The sequence below is a fragment of the Pipra filicauda genome, unplaced genomic scaffold, assembly GCF_003945595.2.
Source record: "Pipra filicauda isolate LSUMZ 115617 unplaced genomic scaffold, ASM394559v2 scaffold26_size5592650_pilon, whole genome shotgun sequence".
In the NCBI taxonomy this organism is placed as follows: domain Eukaryota; kingdom Metazoa; phylum Chordata; class Aves; order Passeriformes; family Pipridae; genus Pipra; species Pipra filicauda.
This window is the reverse complement of record NW_024104387.1, coordinates 2,222,581-2,237,073: the sequence shown is the minus strand read 5'-3', so window position 1 is coordinate 2,237,073 and position 14,493 is coordinate 2,222,581. Positions and strand designations below refer to the sequence as shown.

At 38.1% G+C, this 14,493-nt stretch overlaps 1 protein-coding gene across 2 annotated transcripts in view; it reads right to left on the bottom strand.

The window, feature by feature from the left end:
• Positions 1 to 14,493, bottom strand: part of SOX6 (SRY-box transcription factor 6) — a 239,648-nt gene that overhangs the window by 74,781 nt on the left and 150,374 nt on the right. For both annotated transcript variants that reach the window (XM_027737189.2, XM_027737190.2), the window contains exon 8: positions 9,062 to 9,141. In XM_027737189.2, coding sequence (XP_027592990.1) covers positions 9,062 to 9,141 — 80 coding nt within the window. The remainder of the gene's footprint in view (positions 1 to 9,061; positions 9,142 to 14,493) is intronic.

Here is a 14,493-nt window from a genome sequence, read left to right as displayed (position 1 = left end):
CATCCCATTCAATTAACATATCATTAAAAATGGTTTGTCCCTGTTCAGCCTGCTGTGTTACCTGATAAGTCAACATAGTTAAAATGTATATTTAAATGCAGAAAACAGTGAAATGTTTTCTTTGTGAAGCAGAAAACAAGACCAGCTTACAGGTATTTTACAGCATTAGAAATAATTGTGCTTTGCAGGTTGCTTACCAGATCACTCACACTGATCTTTTATGGTGTATTTTGAACTTTCATGCACCTTCAAGGAAAATTAAATAATGTCCTTGAAGGAAATATACACAAAATTATGCAAAACATATTCAAATGGACTTATAAAAATTACATCTAAAAAAATTTCACATTTGCACCTCAAAACCAGGTAACTGGGAACTTACTGTTATAAATTCATGGGAAGCTGATGTATTTCATCACAATTCACAAGAAAATGTGAATTGGGCATAAGATTTCTGAACTGCAGTGGGCGTGATGATGCTTCAGCAACAGTGCTGGGTGCTGGGACCTGGTTAAATGGGCTATGAGACCTGATCTTAGCCCTCCCCTAAGTGTAGAAGACTGAAGCAGAAGAGATGGCCTGTACTGGATGAATTACTATGGATAGTTCACAGAAGTGTTATTTAATAATGCTGTAAATTAGTTAAATCCAGTGACTTGTTCTGTTTCTAGTGTGTTGGACGAATTATTCAAGTTTTTTGAAAGGACTTTAACTCCTTGATTTTTCACTTTCGAAAATACCAGTAGACCTGAGAGCACACCCTCACTATTCCTACAGCTGAAACACTTCTTCATTTTTTGTGTTTAGCTACTTGCCATAATTCATGCACAACACCAAAATACGTGCCCTATTATAGTGACTTCAATAGATTTTGTGAATGATTCCATTAAGTTTCAAATAATCCCTCAATACTAACATTTAAGCATCATGTGTTTTCTTCTTGTACACCTTAATATGATCCTCCCTCCAGTCTTTTTTTCAGGACTGCCATGCAAGCCTTCTGGTGTGCCTCCAGCCATATGTAGCCTGCATGCTGAGTCTTAAGAACAGACAGATGATTCCCATATTTTCTGTTTAGGACACTTTTCTAATTTCTCAATCATATGGATTCTAAAAGCATCACAGACCAAACACATTTTAGACAAGCAGAGTGTTGGAGGCCATACCATTCCTCTTTTATCATCCATACAATCTCTTCTACTTGGTGATCGCAACATCTACACACCAGTTTGATGAGTTTTGTCTCATCTCCCATGAATTTCCCATTTTTTCTGAACTGGGTCAGTGGGAGGGTATATGGTCTTATAATCAAAGACCCTCGGAAATGAGGCAGGTGATGATATCTTTCCAGTTCATGCATCTTTAAGAGAATTCTTCTGCTTCCTTTGAGTATGTGTGTGTGTTTGTCTGCACCTAGAAGCTCTAACCTAACCACCTTTGTTCTTAGAACTTTTAGTTCAGATGAAAAGCGAGTTATTAAGTTTTATTTTTTCTGTAGCAATTAGTCAGGAAGGAATGATGATACTGAATTGTATTATTTTCCTTCATGTAAAGACCTGACTTAAAAGACGTTTTTGTTTTTAATCAGATTCCTGATAAGTTCCTAAACAACCAAATACATTAACACCTTCACAGGAAAAAATCCTTCATGTTTGTAATTTGTAGTCAAATTAAGAAGCTCGGTTAATGGTTATCAAAAGTATAATAAAATTCCAGAAACATATTCACTTGCAGCTAATTCCTGTAAGGCATACACCATACACATTTCTAGAAAGCTTGAAGGAATCCAACTACCAGCTCAGAGTATGCCTCACAGTCAGCCTATTCCCCAAAGGGATGCCACAGTTTTAAAAGAGCTTTAAAAAACGTACTCGTCCCCTGACGGCACTCTGTAGTACTGGTGCCTCTGGTGCTCTGTCAGTAAATGCAGCAGTAATTTATTTGCTTCTTACTGGCTTCTGAGTGAATACATACCCCAGGGAGGGAGCTCTGCAAAGCACAATGATTTTAAAACAGAGCCTGGGCTTTCAGCGAGGGGCAGCCAGTGGTTAAGGCAGCAAGAACATCTTGTTGATGCTGGGGGCTCAGCCTCTTCCAGTCACTTGGGGCTCTAGCTTTTGCCTTGATATAGACTGAAGAGATGCAGGAAACCTCCTGCAATCCAGGCTATAAGGATGATATCCTTTTAAACATACAAGTTTCCTGATAAGTGAGTTGATGCCTGTGCCATTTATGGTCTTAATGGTAAATTCTCCCCGGAAAAGAGCATATGGGCCTGCAAGGCAGCTGTCCTGCTCAGTAAGATCTAAAGGTGCAAAAGGTGGGAATCGTGCCAGGAGCCTGATCCCTAGCTGCCAGATTGAAAAGTCTTCCCTCTTGGGAGAGGACAGCAGGAGCAGGACAGGAGCACTTCCCAAGGAGGAGGGGTTGGGCATCTGAAAGGAACGGAAAGAGAGAGCTGTGCCAGTCTGGGTGACAGTCCGGTGGTTAGGGATCTTCCTGCAAATGGTGAAAACACCAGCCCAGGAATGGACTTAGGCTTGCCACCACCAAGACAAGTACTAGAACTGCTTTAGATTATAGAAACAGTCTCTTTCTTAAACATTCCTATACATTTTTTAATAAGTAATGTGGCACTGTTCCATTAAGCAAGAATGAGCGTAACAAAGACGTGCTGTTTAAAGCGGTTTTGGAGGTCCAGAGCATTAAATGGGTGCAGAAAGCCTCTTGCAGCTGCAGTGCTGCTGTGCCAGGCTGATTACTCTAGCTAATGGCTTTGTTTGTTTGTCTATCTGTCCATTTTTACCAGCTTGAAGAGAATAGGGAGATTTCCTCTCATTTTAATTGGGGATGACATTACTGGGGGAGCTAGGAAAATCCTCCTGGGCAAAATTTCCTCACAATTGATACTCTTCTGCAAAAAGTCTCAGTTTTGATGGGCTGTCCTTTCCTGAGGAAAATCACTTTGCCAGATAATTCAGGGCTGAAGATGAGAAGGAGTAGGAGAAGATAAAGTATTAAGAAATTCTGCAAAGAAAGGAGGTCATATGGTAAAATATTGACTCAATGACATCATTTTCATTGATACTGCCACTAATATAATTCAACTTGATAACATAGATATTACGTACAGAGACATAAACGTTCAAGTAGGGATAGGCACAAGTATAACTATTTCATTGATTTTAATTAAATTTTCCTAAGTATTGCAAGGTTGGCATATTTTTAATTTTATTTTCATTAAAGGACATGCTTGGTCTCTCAGAGCCCTAATAAAATCTTCTTTCGACCTCTTTTCTTTCTCTGCTACAACTTAAATGTCTACATAAGAAAAGGACCAAAATATTTAATTTACTACTTCCATATCTTGAAATTTGCACACACCATCCCCTTAATTTAGGCCACTATTCACTGTATCATAATAAGGAACATTCTGTTAAAATATGTCCACCTAGAGCTCAGTAGTCTTTGAATGCTAGATAAAATCATTCTATAAGGCTAATGAAGACAGAAACTCTGCCTGTAACAATATTAAGTTTGTTTTCTCTAGTGATTCGAAGAAGTGAGCAATCTGTCAGTAATTCATTGAGGGAAATTACTTGTCTTGTAGGAATTCCCGCTGACAGTCACTCACTCATAGTGCTGACCCAAACATCTACCCGCTGACAAACAAATTACACTGTCTTAACTTTGAAAAGGTAACTAGCTGTTTTTAATTTTGATTGGTCTAACCAATTCTCTTTCACATTTACCCAATCCTCATCCTTTATCGTGTTAAAAAAAAAAAAAAAGAAAAAAAAAAAAAAGGAAAACCCCATGGTTTTTGCATTTCAAGAAATTATTATTGCCTACATCCGAGAGTGTTATGTCAGATAAAACTGTTAAACTGTGTCTAACCAACATTAAGACTGGCAGCCCTGCCAGTGACTGACTGGGTGAGTGAACACATTACTGAGACAGCATTGTAGAAATTAATTTTCTTCAATAAAGTGATTTTTAAGGCTCATATATTTCACAATCTAAACATATGTCACTGTTTCATAAACAAAATAAATGGATTAAAATAATACATTACCAATATGCTGACACATGGAGATATTTTAATTAGAAATACTTAAGCTGCGTGATATTTAACTGCTATATTTGTTGAAGAGGAGCATGCATCATTTAATAAGACATAAGGCAGGTACATCACTTTGCATGATGTGGTACCAGAGTGGGACCAAATCACCTCCAGTGTGAGCTATCACTATCATATCATATTAGCCCCACTGAAAAATTGTGGTAAGGTTACAGCATACAGAGGAAACTCCGTAAGAGCAGCAGTCCACTAAAACAACCTTTTCATTGAAATAATAAGTCACCCAGATTCTAGTTCCCGAGAATAATATTTCTTCATAAAGGGCCACATTTAACAACTTAGCTATTTAAAGGCCATATTTACATGACTGTCGCATTACATTGGCCTCTTTCCTGCACATTCTTCTTGACTTACTTTAAGGACCAGCACTAAAATAGCTGAGGAAAGCAAATGTCAACTATGTCCTGAAATTTATATGTGTGAGAGAATTGGAATAAGTAGAAATGTAATATATTGTTTACTGTACCAAGTGCCCTCTGTCCTCTAAAGGTCAAAAGCATTGTAACCTTGGAGTTACAGTTTCTGATTGTTCCCAGGGTTAAATACATTATCAAAATTAATGGTTCAAACCCCTCAACCTTCAGATATATGAGTATTCATGCCTCCATCTGCTGAACTGTTCAACTAAAAATAGCATTCTTTGGCCTTCCCTCTACTAATATTGTGCCCCTGAGGCAGGCTGTGCAATGCTTCAGCAGTACACCGGATCTGCACCCAGCAGTATTAAAAAGAGGTCATAATATTTGTCTGCAATTAGAAGAGAATATTGAGGAGCACGATGAGATGGGAGGGCAGAAAAGAAATAGAAAAATATGTGTTCAGTTAATTTTTTTTTTAAAACGGGTTATAAAAACTTCAGGTTTCAAGAACACAGCTGCGACTATAGTTAAGACTTGCCAAGGTTCATTAGTGTTATAAGCGATAAATTTTGAAGGACAAATTACACAAATAGTTTGGGGAAAGAGTTATGAACGAAAGCTTTTTTGTTTTGCTTTTTTTTCCCAGAGCTCACTTTGTTTAGGAATAACTCCAGTTAGCATCATTGTAGTGCTTCCATTTCTATCAACAGTTTATCAGTCGTGGTTGAGAGAGTTGCGACATTTCCTTATTTACCACATAGACAGTTTTGTAGAAATATGTAAGAATGAAGGCATATTCTTTTTGAACAGTAAAGAGCATATAGTAACATGCCTTGAAAGTAAGGATATAGGTGCCACCTCTGCCAGCATTATGACTTCCCAGTAACTAAGTTACTGCTGCCAGCAACATGGGATCTGGGAAATCCCATTCCATGATCAGGTTCGCTCATTTAACAAGACTGCTGGCCACACATATCTAGCATCAGTTAATATTAGTGCAAACATCTGACAACTGTGGAAAAGATTCAGGGAAACGGGAAAGGAGAGAAGGTATGTGTAAAGAGAAGCAAAAGGAAAATTATTGACAGGTTTTACAGCTCACACTGATTAATTAAAGCAACATTCTTTTGTTACACAAATGCATCAGAACTGTTTCACACACCACTATGCACACATGCTACAGGTGTATTTGGTAATATATCTGTAAACTAGCAGAAGTTTGATTTGACCAGATTCATTCACAGCTGTTTGAAGCTGGAGGGGCAAACAGAAATAGCTTGTTTTTTCTGATTAGACTGTACTTAAAGAACTGTTCCTGCATCAGCAAAATCCTTTCTCATACCAAGAATCCTAACAAGGCTTAATCCTACCAGGTATATTATTTAAATCTTTGGCTGAGTTGTTGAGGAAACTGGTGAGATGTGGCTGAGACAGCAATGGGAAGGGTGGGTCACAGAGTTTTAAGCCTTTTTTGTCAACACCACCTTCGATGACACCTTCATGAGATCAGTATATAGATTAAAAGAAGCTATCTGACACCCACCCAAAGCCGAGCAAGTCACCAGTTTGGGAACATGGACTGTCATAAATGTGTGGTAGTTACTATTTTATTTCAGGATACTCAAAGCTGCAACTGAGTATTAATGGTATTTACCATGAGTTGATTAATGTGATGCAAAAATCTAAAGAGCAGATGGGTCAAACCAATCTGTTGCTGAAGGAGAACTTTTTTTCTATTTTATTTTTTTTAATGTTGCACTTATGAGTGAAACTAGTTACTTGAGGAACTCCTGTATATGATTTCAGTAAAGTCTTTTTTTAACTCATGGAGATACATAGTTCCCTGGTGAACCCAAAAAAAGAATTCAGAGAAAGTACATTTCGATAACAATGTGCTAAAGAGCTTGAGTAAGATGGGCAAATCATTAATTACAACTTGCCCTCTGGAGAAACATCACCTGGGGAATAATTGCTATCGTTACATGACGTACCTGGGAGTAAATGGTTCTCTGTGCTGTTAGATTCAGAGCTTGCATAGAAGTTGCCCTATCACACAGGAAGATGAGAACACAAATTTGCTACTAGCCCCCACCCGGAGTATGATCATCCCAAAAAAACCCCCGCAAGTGGAAAAAAGGAGGGATTACAAGCTTGAAGCTGACAGAATGTCCACTGCAGCTGCATACAGATTATGGAACATAATTTTGGAACTAATAATAATGCCCTGGTAAATTGAAATATTACAGCTACTGCAAAGATCTTTGACTTGACATAGCTTTCCCTCCCCAAGTTCTCCAAACATGTATATTAGACACACACTCACATGTAGAAACAAAACCAAACCTGCAAATGAAAGCTATTTCTCCCACTGGTTGAAAGGAACAGAGATTAGGTTTGTGATCAGTATTTTTAAGCACTTAGGAAATACTCAGATACCATGGCCACAGCATTCATGTAAATAAATAAGTGGGTGGGGTGCATGGAAGAAAGGAAGCAGAACAGAGAAAGAAGGGGGAAGGGAAGCAAAGATGGAAAAATTAGCTGAAATTCTACACCTCTAACAGTCTTCATGACGCATCAGGTATAACAACAAATTCCCTCCAACAAACACACCCAAATAAGTAGTCATTTAGGGAACACTTAGAGAACTGACACAAAGAGAACATTAATAGAATATTAATAGTGGGAGTAAATAAAATTTGATTTCTGACAATTTGACAATCTGATGAGCAGGTATCAAACTTAGGTTAAGTACTATATCACTTAAGCTCTTATAACCATGAAACCTTAAAGGTTGTGAAATCCCCTAGAGGTGAAATTCAAACAAAATAGAAAAGGGGGAGAAACAAACAAAAGAAAAAAGAAGCCTTTTGCAACAAATATATTTCAAAATGGAAATTCAGGCCCCTCGAGCCTGAATGTTTCTGAGTTTACTAGCACCACTTTCTTGGCTGGTTGTTTTCTCTCTAATTGTTCTCATCAAGTTTAACAACTCAGTTCATCATTTCCACAAATTAATGAAATCGTACTATTGCTGTAGGTTCAGATCAAGTCTAACGTATAAATATGTGGGTCAAGTTACAAATGGATCCTGTAAAAGGAAAGAATCAAAATGTCTGTTGTTTAGATCCTGTTTCTTTGACAGTTGAACAGTTTTCATGCTTTCCTGCCTTACAGCCTTGTGTAGGCACAGTATTTGTTTTAGTGCATTTCAAAGCAGCAAAAACAGTCTCTCTCTATTCACAAAGGTGATTCCTGCAGTATTTTCTCTACTAAAGTTAATGAGACTTTCACTTCAATAAATAGTCAAATACAGACTTTCAAAGGATACCTGCTTGCTATTTTTCCTTTTGAGAAACTTCCCTTCGGTTTGAAGCCTGCCCAAGGTACAGTCTAACATTACATTATCATGTCCCAAAAGCATTTTTTGGAGATCTTTGCCTGCAGACTCAGGGTGTTCTGACAAATTTTGATTGTACGTTAGGCCAGACCTAAGCTCGAGAGGTCTTTTTTGCTAGCTCTGGACCATCAATGAACAGCGAATTCTGCTGCCATTCTCACTTATCCTAAGTTAATTTGGCAAGAATATCAGCATAGGGTAAAGACGAAAGGGTTTTTAATTTGCTTTGGTCCCTCTGGAAAACTATATAGTTACAGAAAGGTAAGCAAAGTAGATATTTGGATATTAACATGGCAATATTTTGCTACTCTAGGCACAATTTATTCCTACTTCGCTTCTGAACCTGACTCTAACCTAACTCAAATAGGGGTTTCAAAGGTTTACTTGCAAATAGTTACATGCATCTTTAATGGCCTTTCCTCTCATGTTCACTGTCACTTTCTTTCCACACATTTTAACTCTGAAAGCTTTTGACTGTTTCTTCATTATTTATGACATTGTTGTGTCTTTTCTTGTGAAATTAAAAACTTCTTGCCACAAGAAGCTAGCTAATAATATGGCACATAAATCTTTCTTTCACGACATTTCACTCTGCATATGCCAAAAATAAATAAATGGCCAAACTAAGGCTCCTAACCATGCTTGGCATCTGACCAGCTTAATGCACAGAAAGGTTGAGATTACCTAAATACAGTAGCTAAAAGAGTTTGCAATTTATTGTATTGTCAACACCACACTGTTTGGAAAAAAAAAAAAAAGAAAAAAGAAGAAAAGGAAAAAAAAACCACAATAACATACTTTTGTTTGGATACACTGACTGCTTCAATTAAAGGTAGTACATTGCAGCTACAGGGGAGAGACCACATGAAAATAAAGTACAAAATGATCTTTGAACTTGTCTCCCATCAACTGGTCATATAAATAAAAAAATACCATTAACTGCCAATACAAAACACACGTAACAATGTCTTTCACTCACAGTATCACGGTTGGCTTGCACATTATTGTATTTGCTGTACTGTAAGTACATAAGGTGTTAATCCTCCTGGGCTGTGCTCAAAAATTATTTAACATTCAGACTATTATTTAGCATACAGCTGGTTAGCAGTTTTCCCCTAAAATGTTGGCTTCGATCCCACATTTTTTTGTTCTGGCACGTACCTGGAGCTGTAAAGGGCTGAGTCCAGAAGCAGCAGCAGCTGCCATTGTTGATGGAATGAACTGCACAGGGTAGTTATCACCTGTCGGGAGAACAATGCGTGCAGGTTCAGACAATGAGCAGAGAATAGCAACAGACAAGTGCAAACAAGGACCTAGGATTGCCTGTGCTCCACAGCACTCCTTTAAGCCTAAACATCTGCAAAAACAAAAGGCTTCACTGGGCACAGACTTGCCATGCTCCCTTGGAACTTTTTTTGTTAGCAGATAGCTGGTAGGCAAACTGGCAAAACATAAATACGATGCTCGTGATTTTCAAAAGCAAATGTTCAAATCAAGCGTGTAAGCCTGGGTACAAAATGGGCCTTAGAGCCACAGACATGCAGATAAGATACTCCAGGAAACCCTAGTGGCTCCCAGAGGAAAAAAAGTTATTTTCACCACATGTCTCTTAAAACAAAAGAAATTTGTTATCACCCAAGAATTTTCTGTCCAGTGTAATGAAGGGTGATTTCTTTTTTAGTGTCGAGTGGCTTCTGTGAAAGTTACCCAGTTGGCTCAACGCAGGTTGAGGTTTCTTATTTTCCTTTGGGGTTCTCTGTCTTGGGACAACTCTTTAAGGTAGTCATAGAGAAAAAAAACTAAATCACTTCTTAAAATAGCTGGAAATACAATTTTAACTTTCTCTGAGATCTGGGGAACTACTGAAGTTGGTAGATTAGACAGCTGCTCAGTTACATGAAGATTAGGGTACTAACGTTTGTGTGTTCTGTTCACTAGAAACTGAAAATGTGTGCCATCTGCATTTAGGGGACAACAAATACTCCAGAAAATAAGAGATACTGTTGTTCCAGATTAAGCATTGCAACACTGTGTCTTATAGCATCTATGAGTGTGTTCCCACACTTATGCATCACTCAGTGCCTTTGGGACTCTTAGTGGATGTAAGGAGTTAAGGAAGGCTGAAATAATTTAGCAGTGTAATCTGAAATATAAAAATGAATATAGTGATGGATAAGTTACACAGTAAATATGATTTAATGGAATATCACTTTGGCTCAAGCTACTTATTTAAAGTCAGCGTTATATACAGTTTGTAGGTTACATTTTAACAGGCTGCTCCTCTGTACATTTTTGAGACTTACAATAATCAGTCTACTTTACACAAACTCTTCCATGCTGAAAGCAGAATGTAGCAATGAGAGAAAATACAGAAATCCAATATAATGTAATTAGGGCATTCCAAGAACTAGATTTTTTTTTTGTGTCAACCCCCTTAAATAAATAACAATAGCTAAAAATCTTTGCAGTCACTGGATTCCTCAGAACTCTCCTTTCTTACCACCTGAAGTTCTATTGTATTCAGCTCAGTTAAAATGTTCGGTTGCTTCACTTTTTTAATAAATTGTACATGTCTAATCCACAAGGTCTCTTTGCATCATATCCATAATACCTCATCAGGCCATTGAGCACAGTATGTGCTTGTACACAGTCCAGTAACAATTGGATTCTGATTGCGTATGGAGCTCTGCTACAATGCATTCACTAACACTATATTGTACTGGTGTCCTATGGAGTAATGTTCAAAATATCTCCTCTTATTTTCCCCATTCCATGAGGTTGATTTTAGTTTGCAATGATGTTGGTGGATTTTTTTTCCTAAAAAAAAAAAAAAAAAAAAAAAAGGCAACAAAAACCCCTAGATTATTTTCTAAAAGTGCTAAAGCTGCCTCTTTATGGTTAAATAATTCCACTCATGTCTTTGATATTTATATTAAATTATCTGAATAAATAAGATCCTAATCTAAGTTAAATAATGTTTCTTTGAGAAATATCTTACAAGGTTTTTTAAAAAAATCACAAAGATGTTGAATTAATGATGCTTTAAATGGGGGGGAAAATAACCATCCGACTTATCAGCATGGACTGCCTTGCAGAACATTTCGGAGGCATTCTTTCTTTAAATATCATGAATTATTCATTCCTGTTCCACACAGCAATCTCTTCTTTCTCCCTCCCCCTCCGCATACACTTTTTAAGTTCAATACCAGTTGCTTTATTTGTACTAAAACATTTTCCATGTCAAACATATTTTAAAAAAAATCAAACTCTAAAAGAATTCCCTGCGGCACTCCTTTTTCACAGCTGTCATGCTCCTATGGTTTGAAATAGCCAGATATTTTATACCCACAAGCACACACGCGCATACACACAGAGTTTTTGGCTTCACAGTTAATTTAATAGTATCTTCACCACACCCTGTAGTGTTCTCTTGCTCACCTGCTGGCTACAGTTCTTTCTTTTATTACAGGAAAAATAATTTTATAGTTATGCCATTTACTTGCATTAATATCCAATACTGTCCCTCTTCCCCCTCATTTTAATGTGTTAAATTATGGCTAAGTCCTGGTATGTTAGCAGCATCTTTGTGCTGAGAAGAAAAATTAATACTTGTTTAGCTCTGGAGTACTTCACTGACACCAAGCAGTAAAAGCAGAGCAAAGGTACTTCTTTCTCCCTTGAGCAAACTGAACATGTAAGGAATGCTCTGCTTTTCATTTTTAATTACAGAGGTACATATTTCCCCCTCTCATTTTCTCAGTGCAAGAATGGATGAAGAAGCTTCTTCATAGCTGGCAAGAAATCAGTCAATGTATTGTAGCAATTTTTTTCAAATTTGTTTCTCAATTTGGAATGCTTGCATGAGGATCCATTCTTTTAAATTTGTACAAAAGGCAGCAGAACATGTTCAGACAGGTCTGCCTTAGGTACTGGTGTGTGCTGGTCTTTGATAAACAGGAGTGAGAAGAATGCTGGAAGAAGAAAATCTGTTATGTTTTGCAAACTGATCTGTTCAATCTCCTCACTGTGCTGATTGTCTATTTACATTTGGCTGCTGTTGTTTATATATAAATTGGTGTTTACAAGCCATGGAAAAGTATGCCAGACTTCTGTTTCGTTTGTCAGGTTGAGCAACATTTCCAAATGAATAAAAGCAGTGAGCAATTGTGCTGTGCTATTCTACATAGAAATAATGTAAATGTTTCTTTTTGTCTTGGATGAAGAGATGAAGTCTAGTGGACTTTATTTATAGGACGTATAGACTTACCTTCCAGATCAAGGCTTTGTGAGCTGTGAGGAAAGAAGGATGTCTGGCTTGTGTGAGACCCAGAGTAGGGGGAAGGTGTTGCTTTATTACCCGTCTTTCCTAAAACACAATTGTAAGACATAAGCTGACTCCCCTCATCTGAGTTACAAAGCTCTTGGTTTGACAATGTTTTCCCTATTCTGGGATTGTGACTTAAAATCTGTCACTTCACACATGGAACTCAAACTGCCGCTTGCACACTCTCCATGTATGCTCATAGGATGAGAGGAAATGGAGTTGGAAGAGCTGCAAGAGATCACCCATTCCAGGGCCCTACCCTTCCAGGCATAATGAACTGACCAAGAAAAGCGTATCTCTTCTCAGGGTGTTGTCAGGATACAGCAAGGATACAGATGTACTGTGTACTCCCACAGTACACCCACACAGGGTATATATTTTGCTTGTACATATCCATTAGGATTGAGGAATATGTTAATAGAGGTAACTGGCTAAGGGAACACTGGACCATCTCCCCTGTCCAATGGTACTACTTCAGTTATGCCTTTTGTTCTGAGTAGGGTTTGCTGCAACTCTGCTTTATCACCATTCACATGTTGCAGCAAAATCGGTTTCCCCCACAATTGTCTGTCTGTGGGTAATGTTTGCAAAATTATGAAATTTGCAAATTTCCGTGCAAAATCCCACCTGACAATATTGCCTACTACCACGTCCAGCTTTTACCTCAGCATTTAGGAGTGAGGCACATATGGATTGCTACAACAGATCCTGAGGTTACAGATTTCTTGTTCCAACCAGTAAAACTCAACAGGGAACACGTGACAGGCTTTTACTCATTCCTGGGGAAATTCCATTAGAAACAAGACTCATGCAGCACCTCTGCCATGCAAAGATACACGGCCAACTCGGCACACAGTTGATTTGGTGTGCACTTTTTGTTCTCACCTGCCAAGAGGAACAGCAAAAATAGAGTACTGAGCTATGTATAATCTAAACCCCCTTACGGCTTTAGGAAAAACTTCTGAAATGCCTATTCCAAATGGAAACTGCAACGCTGGATTATCAGTGAAATCCAGCATATCTAACATTGTGTTAGTTATGTGGATTAGCTACCATAATCAGGAAGTTTAATTTGTTTGATGACAAATATCTCACAGTATTGGAATGTTCTGAGGTCCAGTCCAGTGACAATAAGTCTGACATTTTTGTTTGTCATGCTTTGTCTACTACTACTTTCATTGATTTCAAAGGATTGATTTGTCCCAGTGCACGTAGAAACAGAATTAGGCCAAAATGTTGGCTCTCTTTCTCATTATTTTTGCTACCAGCCTAGAAAAACAGTCTCCATTTTCACATTGTATTGCAGCATAGCTAAATCTCTGGAAAATTATTTTTGCGTATAAAGCCAAATGACCTAGGTAGGCAGAAAAAGGTTGTTTCTTAGCCATTCTAGTCATGGTCTTTATACAGTTCTTGCATGAAAGATGAAAAAATGCTTTGAAAATAGACTGCAGTATATCACTCAACAAACCTTTTTAAATAGAGTTTTACTCTACTCAATGTCTCTATTTTCAAAAATCTTTTTCAGAGATATTTTCCAGATGTGGTAAAAAAATGATATAACACAAAATATTTGCAAAAGATTATCAAGCAAAAGTGATCACACATTTTCAAGTCATATGGACTGTCATTATGCAGACAGCATAGAGACCAGCCCTCCCACTCTCTGCTTTGAGCAAACCATAGGTCTGTTTGAGCTCAGTTCAATGTACGGTCTGGCTCCTACCCAGCATTGCTTCTTTACTCCATCGTCATCCTACTTCCCTGTTCCCTCTCAGCCACAGAATTTGATGGAAGTAATACTTTAGTCACCTCAAGATGGAGGAGGAAACTGTCTTCCTCTTTATTCCACTCACTCTCTTCTCCTCTTGTCCCAGGGCACTAATGGGGACACGCTAATCAAAGATACTCCAGCCCACTAAGTTTTCCTGGATGCACGTGGTTGGTTAAATGAAGGGAAATTTGCACTGGGTGAGGAGGTATAATGGTACCCATGTTACCTACCAGTTCCAAGCAGTAAGTATAGTGGTCACAGTCAGAAAGCCAGTGCAGTTGCTTCGCTGTACTCAGAATGCAAAATAATTCTATTAACCGCGTAGCATCTCTGGGCAAGTATTAGCTTCCTAACAGCTGCCACTCTCAGCTTCCCACTGGAATAAGTGGCAACCCCCACAACCAGGTACTCTACGAGGCTCGTCAAATGCCTGCAGGTCAATAGTCACAACAGTCATTTGAGATGCACAGCGCCCTAAAGTTTTAATTAATCCGG